Source organism: Pteropus vampyrus, unplaced genomic scaffold (genome assembly GCF_000151845.1).
Source record: "Pteropus vampyrus isolate Shadow unplaced genomic scaffold, Pvam_2.0 Scaffold405, whole genome shotgun sequence".
Classification (NCBI taxonomy): Eukaryota; Metazoa; Chordata; class Mammalia; order Chiroptera; family Pteropodidae; genus Pteropus; species Pteropus vampyrus.
The window spans coordinates 172697-182658 of record NW_011889186.1 but is presented as its reverse complement, the minus strand read 5'-3'; the positions used below and the strand labels follow the sequence as shown (position 1 = coordinate 182658).

The 9962-nt window shown below is 60.1% G+C and overlaps 1 protein-coding gene across 1 annotated transcript in view; it reads right to left on the bottom strand.

The window, feature by feature from the left end:
- PHRF1 (PHD and ring finger domains 1) overlaps positions 1 to 6990 on the bottom strand; it is a 22011-nt gene extending 15021 nt beyond the window's left edge. The window contains exons 1-5 of the mRNA XM_023523725.1: positions 6878 to 6990; positions 6366 to 6473; positions 4215 to 4417; positions 1653 to 1736; positions 4 to 63 (exon numbers count right to left, since the gene is read on the bottom strand). Of these exons, the coding sequence (XP_023379493.1) occupies positions 4 to 63; positions 1653 to 1736; positions 4215 to 4417; positions 6366 to 6473; positions 6878 to 6971 (549 nt within the window). The 5' untranslated portion in view covers positions 6972 to 6990. The remainder of the gene's footprint in view (positions 1 to 3; positions 64 to 1652; positions 1737 to 4214; positions 4418 to 6365; positions 6474 to 6877) is intronic.
- Between the last annotated feature and the right edge of the window lie 2972 nt (positions 6991 to 9962).

The window sequence follows — 9962 nt, the reverse complement described above, 5'->3', positions numbered from 1 at the left end:
GACCTCGCAGAAGGTGGGGTCCTCGTCCTCGTCCTCGGCAGCTCTGGCGTTCTGCACTGGGATCTGGAGGCAGACAGCACCGCGTTCACGTGGCAGACGGAGCCCAGGCAGCACACAGCCCGACGTGCGGTCACTGAGAACAGGCCGCTCAGCTCCCGGAGATCACCCGTGCTCCGCGGGCCCTGACGTCTGGAGCCCCAGGCGCACATGGACTTCACGTTCCCGACCATTCCGGGGCAGTCGGCCAAGAAGAAAACACAGCAACCCCATGGAAAGGCTCCGGAGCAAAGCCAAGTGGAGACAGCCCAGGGACAGGCACTATACACGGCACCGCAGACACCGTGACCGTGACGACGGGCAGCAGCCCTCAGGCAGCCGCTCTTGAGCTGAAACCCATGGCACTGGGGCAGGTGGCGCACAGGCACATGTCCCGGCAGCCACCATCAAGCAGACACAGAAACACCACCTCCACAGGATGACAGTTACAGCTGTGCACCGGGAACCCCGTCACAGGTGTTCCCAGGGGCCTCAGGACGAGGCGTCCAGCACTCAGCCCGACCCGTGGAGCTCTACAGACAAGCCCTCGGCAGATGCAGGTGGCCTCTGTCCCCTGCCCACCTCCTGCCAGCCCGCCACCTGAGAGCCCAGCCCGGGAACTGGCATCCACTGCTCGCTTCCTCCACTGTGCCAGGAGCCCCCAGGCGACATGCCTGAGACACCCCTCTGCCTGCATCTTCACGCCAGGCGAGGCCCACGGCCCTCCTGCATGCTGCCACTCAGAGCTTTTCCCCACAGGGCTTCGCCCCGGGAGAGCTCGGGGCCCGTGTGCTTAGTGGGCATAACCTCCAAAAGCACCGCCTGCGTGGAGAGTGCCCGCCTGCCAGAGGCCTCAGCTGCCCAAGGCCCAGGCTCTGGGGGGAGAACAGAGCACATGGGGCTGGCGACAGGGGCCTGGATCCACGGAACCAAAGCTGCCGCCTCCCGCAGACTCGAGAGCACAGCGGAGAGGGTGCCGGCCTCCAGCAGAAACACGCCGGCTCGGAGGCCGAGTCCCCGCGCGTGGCTCTGTGCACCCCGTCAACGAAAGGACGGGTCTACAGCACCGAGGCATGCGCCCTCCTACGCTCACGAGACCTAAGGTGAGTCTCTGGTCCCCGAAAACAGGGACGGGTGGAGGCCTTCCGCGTCTCTGAAGAGCACACGCGCAAACGCAAGTGCTGAAGGGTGAAGGAAGCGGCCCTGGTGCCAGCCTGCGTGGCGCATGACCGCGGCCACACACTTTGAGAACCCCGGACCCAGGAGGCCGGCCTCCTGTCCCAGGCCGGGCCACCCGTGACCTTGCCTCCCATGGCTGCCATGGCTCCAGACAGCAGCTCTGGCACGAGGAGGGGTGTGGGAGTAGAGGACAGGAACGTGAGGAGCTGCCAGTGTCCATGTCACCCTGCCACACCCCACCTGCCTTCCCCTGGAACCCGCCGACCCGGCATGGCTACGGGTGGCGTTTTGGAGGATTTCTAAAAAGCATTTGACCAATACTCACTCATTTCAGAAAATCCAATCCACCTCTCGAAGCGTGTTTTCCCACAACACAGGCACCAGTCATAAACCCAAGCCCTGGGGGGGGCTTCTCCACTGCCCGCGCCTACACTTACCTTCTTCAATATTTTACCGCCATAGCAGGCTCGGATACAAATACATTTAAACACGGTGCGATCGACTGGGCAGGAGTTGGCGTTCTGAAAGAGACCAGAGCTGCGTCAGGATGCTGGACAGCCCCAGCCCCGTCAACACCGCACTCAGAACGGAAGTCAAGTGCCGCTGACCACCTGTGTCGCCAGGCCCTGTGCTGGCTACTAGGGACACAGCGGTGAGAGAGAGACAGGAACCCGCCTCACGGAAGAGAAAGGATGGAAAAAAAAGCGTCTGCACTTCACGGCACGTTACCGAGCGCTGAGAAAACTGAGAGGCGGGGGTGTGAGGATGAGGGAGTGACTGGCCCCGGGCACGGCTCCACCATGGGCCTCTGCTCGAACCCTCTGCCAGCGTCCCACGGGGCCACCTGCTGCTTCCTAGTGAGCGACGAGGGTTTCTCGACACGGCGTGGACACGCATCGGACACACGGCAGGCGTTTCGCCCCGCCTCCACTGACAGTTTTGGCGCACCTGAGGTCCTAGTTCCGAGCTGCCTTTATTGGTGTGCTGTATACACCAACCTGCGCCATCTCAGCATGTGTTCCGACGAGCTCTGACAAACTCACATCCCGGGCAGCCACTGCCCAAGCCCCCTGCACCGCAGCCCGCTCTGCTGGGATTTCGGCTGTGCACGGCTCGCCCCCCAGGCAGCCCCGTGGGGTGCCTGTGCCGGTGCTGCTTCTGGTTTGGGCGGTAAAGAGGGCTGCCACGTGCATGCTTGGCGTGTCCAGCAGACGCCCTTGGTCTTTCGTCTTTGCTGGCTTGCAAGGCACCAGTGTGCCCCCTTGTGGTTGCGCATGTCACGGCCCCCCGCCCAGAAGCCCAGGGACCCCTCGCCTCACACGTGGCGTGCCCCGTCCTCCACCGGAGGCTCCCAGCAGCTGCGCAGAGCTGCTGCCTCACGATGGCACGTGCACGTCCTGGGAACCCTGACACCCCTGCACTTGCTGTCCACTCATCAATCTCCTCCGACCAGCTGAGCGCCTCGTTCAGGCCCTTCCCTGCTCTCTGACCCAGCCGCCTGCATTCTCTAGGGTACGAATCTCACTCCCGGCCCGGAAGCCACGTGGCGCTGTGTGTGGGGGGCCAGCCCCTTACCCATCTCACATATGCTTACAGAAGGGCCCCCCGTCTGTGACTGAGGTACTGCCTGCCACTGGCCGTGGGCGCCGTCTCCTTCAGTCCCCATGCCATGCTCCTGCTGCCCGTTTCCCATCCCGGGCAATTCCGGTGTGATCACTGGAGTCTGTAAATCTCAACATCCAAAAGCTGATTCCTCCCTTCCTGGCGATTCTTGGCATTTTCTCTCCGTCTAGGAGGCACTTCACAGCCCATCAAGTGCTCCAGATGCTGCCACGATTCGGATGAACCTGCAACCCCACCTCCCTCTCTCTGGAATGAGACGATCCTTTCAGAAAGTGGTCCTTCTCCACTTGGTCTCAACTGTTTAGAAGATCTCTTTACAAGTCTAACACGTCTTCTTATGAATTGTTTCTGAGAATGTTACAATTTCTAATCTTTGTTAACCTGTATCTAGCAATCTCTCCGAGCGCAGCATTCTGACAGCTCATTAGTAAACAAATACCCTGCCGTGTTCCTCAATTTAAAGGGGGCCTTCTTCGCACGCCCCAGATCTAAACCTAAATATAACCCGGGCAGCAGAGCCACCAGCACAGGACAGGAACGAGGTGGCGGAGGCAGAGGAATCCCCAGTGATCGCGCAGGAAACCCCAGCCAGCAGACATATGGCCACGTGGAGGGCACAAGTGACATCTCCGTCCTGGTTCACAGGTGGCGGACTGGGTGCTTCTAAGCTATCTGGGAAAACGAGGACCATGGGGCTGGGTGTCAGAGGCTGTGCTGTCACTATCAGTCTCACTGGGTCACATGACAGCGTGGAGATCTGTGACCTTCAGTGTCCGTGAAGGTGGAGTTACGGGTGGAGCGACAGGGTTACAGGTGGAGTGACAGGAGGGGGCAGAGCTCAGGATGGCGGAGGTGACGTTCTTGGAGGCGGTGGGGTCACAGGGACCACTGCTCACCTGTGCTACTCTACGTCTTTGGAACTCTCCGCAGTAAGCAGCGGCGGGCCGCTTCTAAAGCTCAGCTGAAATAACACTGTGTGTTGCTGGTAAATGCCCTCCGCCTGTTTTAAGGACAGTCCCTTTCCTTGCTGGCCACCACAAATCAGCACTGAGCAGACTGCCATGCTCTGTCCCTCTGGATGGCTGCAGGCGCAGACTGGCTGACTCACGGGCTGACAAATCGACAAGTCATTCAGCGTGTCTGCAGACAGGTCTCCAAAGGACATGGGCCTGACAACCTTCCTCATGCAAGGTGTGTCACCCACAACCCAAGAGCCAATGACACCAGACGAAGCGGAATCCGAGTCAGGACAACCGTGTGGTCCCCTTCCGCCACAGAGCAGAGCTGGCCAGCTAGAGGCCAGCCGCAGGCTGGGTCCCTGTAGACAGAGGAAGCCGTCCCGAGGGAGGAAAGACCCCTGAGAGAAGCCGCCTCACCTTGGACCATTCCACGATACAGTCCAGGCAAAAGTAGTGGGCACAGCTCTGCGGTGTCCCCACAACCTGGCCCCTGAAAGTGTTGAGACAAATGGGACAGCTCTCAGAGTCGTCGTCGGAGTTCAGGGCGCCGCTGGCCTCCAGCCTCCCCTGAGCGTCTGCCATTATGTCCACGTCATCGTCGTCTTCGGAACCTTCAGAACCTTGAGGAAGAGGAAGCAGCGTGACCGCATGAACCAAGCATGGGGAGCCAGCGGCCGCAGCTACCTGCAGGAAAGCGCATTCCCAAAGCCCACACTCAAGGGACAGACCCCTTCACACAGCCCTGCCAGGTGTGACAGGCACTGGCACCTCACCTCCGGCTGCTTCAGGCCAAGACGACATGGCCCTCGCTGAGCAGCCACCCACTCCAGCCCCCACCTCAGGCCCCCGCCATAGCTGAGTCAAAGCTTGCAGAGGCAGGGTGCCCAGGGCCTGGCCCGCCTCCCACGGCGGTGGACTGGAGAGCCCCGCCCAGCATCCCGGCCCCTCCTCAGCATGGTGGGAGCGAACCGTCCTCCCTGAGAGGTCCGGGGTTGTCCTTCTGCAGGATGCGGAGTGCACCGGCCCCTAACCGGGCAATCTGGCCACCAGAGCGTCTGCAGGTCGGAGCAGGGCTGGGGCAGTAGATGCCTTCACGGCATAATGCATGTATTTCTCTTCCCTGCCCCCAAACTCCACTAAAATAAAGACGCATGTGCCACGGACAGAGGCAGGTGAGAGGAGTGGCAGCAGGGGCCGCCTTACCTGCCCCTGAGCCTTGCCCAGCTAACCCTCTGAGAGTGGGCAGGACCAGCGCCCAAGCCCCACGACTCCCAGGCAGAGAGGTTACGGGGTGGACGCGGCCTCATCAGGCGAGCCCCCAGCAGCAAAGACAAACAGCCAGCGGAAGCCGCCAAGTGAGGGGTGGCCACTGGGGCCCCGCCAGGCGACGGCCAAAAGGACTTCGGACCCGAACCACGAGGACTTGAACTCTGCCAACGAGCAGTGATCCTGGACGAGGACACTGAGCCTCACGCGGGAACTGCAGCCCCCTGACCTCTCGATGTCAGCTGGGGGAGAATGAGCAGAGGGCCATCGACCCAGCTCTGGACAGCCAACCCGCAGGACACCAAGATCATGAACGAGCTGTCCCGAGCTGCCACGTTTGTGGTAAGTTGTCACACAGCAGGAGAAAAGCAGTAAGATTGGTGTTCAGAAAATTTTGGAAGATGGCAAGTGGAAAGCCAAGTGACACTTTTTGTTCAGTGTTTCTGCTTTGCTGAGGGGCAAGGGGGCAGAAGCAGGTGGAGGCCAGGGGGCCTGACTCTTATGGTACTCCAGGGGCTCAAGGACTGAAGGGAGGCAGAGCTGGCTACCTGGGGGCCACCGGACCCTCTGAAGTCTCTGAGGAGCCATGACCACCAAGAGTGAGCGTAGATAAGGACGAGCAGGTGTGCAAGGCCCTTAGCCACGGACCTCCCCCACTTCTCAGGGTCCGCTGGAGACGGCTCCCCACAAGACGATGGTGTAGCCTGGTGTGGCCGCTGGTGGCAGGCCCCAACCCCAGTACAGATGAGGGCAGGGCACCCCAAAAGTGCCCAGTTCACATGAGGACCACACCGGAAGGCTTCTGGGCAACAGAGTGAGAGGAGGGGCCACAGGACAGAGCCCCTGATCTGCCGGCGTCCTGGATGTTGGCCCCGGGCCCACGGCCCCCATCAGGCTGTGGTGAGGCTGCCTGAACTGGGGCGGGGGGCCCTTGTGCTCACTATGTCAGAACGCGAGGGCCACGGGGGCTCTTGTGCTGTCCCTGGGAAAATCACAGCTTGTGCTCCTGCACATTCTCAGACGTTTTCATCTCCCGCCCTCACCAAAGAGACATACCACACCATGTCACCAAACCGCAAGGAAGACAACAAGAGTGAGCCACTGCCGCAGCTGAAGAGGAGGATTCACCTAGGGAACTGTCAGCCAGGGCCCACTGCGCCAAGCAGCTCTGCCCCAACTTTTCAAACCCCGCACAGGCCGATGTGCCCAAGACCACCATTCCACTAAGGACCTTTTAGAACCAGCTGTCCCATCACAGTGAGAGGAGTCACAAGGATGCCGCCCAAACGTCAGCGTTCTTACCAGATCCATCTTCCAGGTCCCCCTCCTCGTCCTCTCCATCAGAGCTGTCACTGAGCTCACTGCCCGTGTCATCCTCAGAACCCCCACTGTCGCTGTCACTGCTTTCTTCTAGACCGGCACAGGCAAAAACAAGGCCCGGGCAGAGTCACAACCCAGGCTGATGCACACCCCAGCCCCGGGCTGCCAGGGGCGCCAGGGAGGGAGAGGGGGAGGGAGAGGGGGAGGGGGAGGGGAGGGGGGGCAGATGGAGGGGAAGCAGCACACTCTCGCTCTGTTGCAGTATCACGTCCATGAAAAGTAAGACAAAAGCGTGTGCCACTCTTGCAATTTAAAAGCCAGAAGCAATTTTAGAGAGATCAAACACGGAGACGACATCTAGACAACAGCCAGGGGCTCAGCTTTTCTAGGAGCTGACAGCCTGGAGAGAGCACTTGGCAACCCTGCTCCCTCTGCGAGGTGCAGGCCACGGCGTGCGCGCAAGGCTCTGGCAGGGGAGGAGCGGGAGGGCTCACCGGCGTCCCTGGCCAGGGCAGCGGCGCTGAGCTGTGGGTGCACATCTGGCCCCGGGCTCTGGTCCTCAAACTCATCCAGGCTGTCGTCATCCATCGCTGGACATTGGAGTTCAGCTCTGAAACAAACCAGAGTCAAGTAGTTAGTTCCCAACTGTGCCAGGCTGCAGAGCTCCCGCTCAGAAAGAATGACAGTCACTCTCTACACATCACATCCCCGGTGACACGTGTCCATCTATAAGACAAGGAGGTTGAGCTGGGAGAGAGAACTCACACAAAGCGATCCCTACGACAAAGACAGAACGAGCACACAAGGAAACGCTGATTCTTATCGACGGAGCGACCTCCGATCAGATCTGTTTACAGCAAACCTCGTTTAGCCTCAGCTGGTGATGTCAGCAAGAAATGGCTTATTAGGAACTTAGGCAAAGAAGGGCTTTCAACAGGGGGTGGTCTCCAGAAAGGTACAGGTGACACACAGGGCCCTCTCCCTGCACTCTTGACACGTCCCCCTTGGCCAAGGCGGGCCAGCTGGCCTCCGCACCCCTGCCCACCCTGGGAGGCCATGAGCACAAGCTGAGGCTCCTGACCACCCCCGCAAGACACCCCGGGCCATCACTGATCCCGGAGACTGCCCAGGAGCAGCGCGGGGACACGGGGAGCAGAGGCCCACCCCTCGTGGGCCCGATCTCCACGTAGGGATACCTGACCTGCCTATTGTGCAAGGCCACAGCAAGGACATCACAGAAGAATGACATAAATGACCTCAAATGAAGCAAGACATAATGCTCTTTCTATACCAGGGCCTCCAACTTTGGTCCTCCAATAAGGGTTTCTTTCTCATCGGTGTCACTCACCCATTTCCCATTTAGAGGACAGCCCCTCACAGGGAGTCATTCGGTAACTCAATGAGACCCAGTGAAGAACCTCGCCCCCACCCCCCCACCCCGCCGCAGCACAGTGGGCTCCCCGCAAGCCCAGTCTCCGCCACGGGAAAGAGATCCCACGAGAGACCAGAAAGCAGAGAGACAAAGCAAGCCCCAGGGGAAGGTGGGCCAGACCAGCATGTGCCCAGTATCCAGAGGGTCTCTCAGTCCCAGATCCCACATGTAGGCAAGCGGAGAAGGGCTGTCACCAGCTTCGACATTCCCAGAGAACAAGCCCCCGCAGGGGCCAAGGCTAGAATTGGACCTAGGGCCCAATTCCCGTACAAAACCCAACTTCACTGGGTCTCATTTAATGAGATTGTCAACTGACATTTGTCGCTTCTCCCTGGACAGTAAACTTAGAGGGGTTCTGTGGAACCATTAACCCCACTTGACTAGAGGTCTGCACCCCTATGCTTGGTGACTCATCGATGCAGCAGGATCTTACCTGTCCTGCACCCACACTCTGGCCACGACCCCCGCTGCAGACACACTGACAGTTGTGACAGGGCCACAGCCTGTGGCCCATCCATGAGCGTGGTGCCTCTCCCGCGGGCGCCATACCTGCAGCGGTCAGGTAAGAGAGCCCGGGGATCTCCAACCACAGCTGTGACTGTTCCCACAACAGGATGCCACAACGTCATCCTGGGACCCTGCTCCAGAACCGCCCCTCCTAAGTGCGGCAGCCCCTGCTCTGGAGAAACAGCCAGTGAGGGAGGCGAACACTCAGCCACGAGCCCAGCAGGGGCACCTGGACACCAGCAAATCCAAACTCTGCAGAGCCAGGGAGCAGCAGAGCCAGCGGTGCAGCTCGAAGGCAAATCCCCACCTGTGCTTCGCACGCAGAAGCCAAAGGTACAAAGAAACGCCCTTGGCTTCTCCCTTGGCGCACTGAGACGGAGGCCCACCTGTACGGGGCAGTGGCAGGGCCTGCTTTATAGGACAATGAGGCCATAATGGGGCCTGGCATGGGGGCTGGCCACCAATGCCAGCACAGCAATGAGGGTGGACTCCACCAGCGCCTGCGCCTCGGGGACCCAGTCCCGAGGGCCTAGCGCTCCTTCTGCGCAGCTGCCACGGGGACCTCAGAAGGCGTCCTGACAGTCCCTACCAAGGGTGGGGGGGGAGTTCCAGTGCCCTGAGGCTGCAACCCCTTCCTGCACCACCACTGACCCACTGTAACTGCGGCAGCACCCCGGGAATAGGCCCTGGGGGGCTTCTGAAGTACTTTCCCAAGCAAGCACCCCTGTGAACACCAAGAGACCACTTGGGACATCCACCACCCCTGCTCTGTCGGGAACCATGCAGTCCGAACGCTGTTTGTTCATAGGGATCCCGGCTTAGGACCTAATGGCCCCACCAACAGCCCTAGATTGCACACGCCTGCCCGACACACCCCTACATCTGCCCACACATCCAGACCAAGGGCCAGGAGGCCATTTCTGCAGGGCAGCCCACAGGCCCTCCCAGCAGCTGGCGGCACTCTGTGGCTCTCCTGTTCGGCCTCCAGATTTAGGGAGACTAGGGAGAAAACTAAACCAGAATGAGGATTTCCCCTTCTCTTCAAATTCAGGGACCCAAAGCACCCACAATTTCAACCATTGCTAAGGAACCAGAAGAGCCTCTGGTGTGGGAACTGGCAACTGTGCATGGACCAGGATCTGAGTGCCCACTGCCGGGCTCTGGCAAGCCAACTTCTCAGTCTTCACCGTCTGCCAGAGGCCACAAGACCTCGAAACTAGAATGCAATGGAAGTCAAAAAGCGAGGGACCACCGAAGCCTTTGCAGCGCAGACACGCCACCGAGTCAACCCTGCAGGGCTGCCGAGAGGACTAAGGCTGGGCTTGCCCCGTCAGGGCTCTGCCACCTGCCTGGTGCAGAGAACAGGCCAGGAGGTTATTCTGATTCGACGCTCTTCCCACAGGAGGAAAAAAACAAATGGTCCAGAGAAAGGGAAGATGCGCGTGGTCCCAAGTCAACCTCAGCTCGGCCTCAGCTGTCCAGTCCACCACTGCTGTAGAAACGAGGAGTCTGCAAACTCTGCGGCTGCTGTGTGGCGTTGGCAAGTTACTTAACCTCGCTGGGCTCAAACCCAGTCTTCCGTAAAACAGGAAGGACAACACCTACTCCCGGAAGACGGCTACGAAGACTGCCTGAGCTGA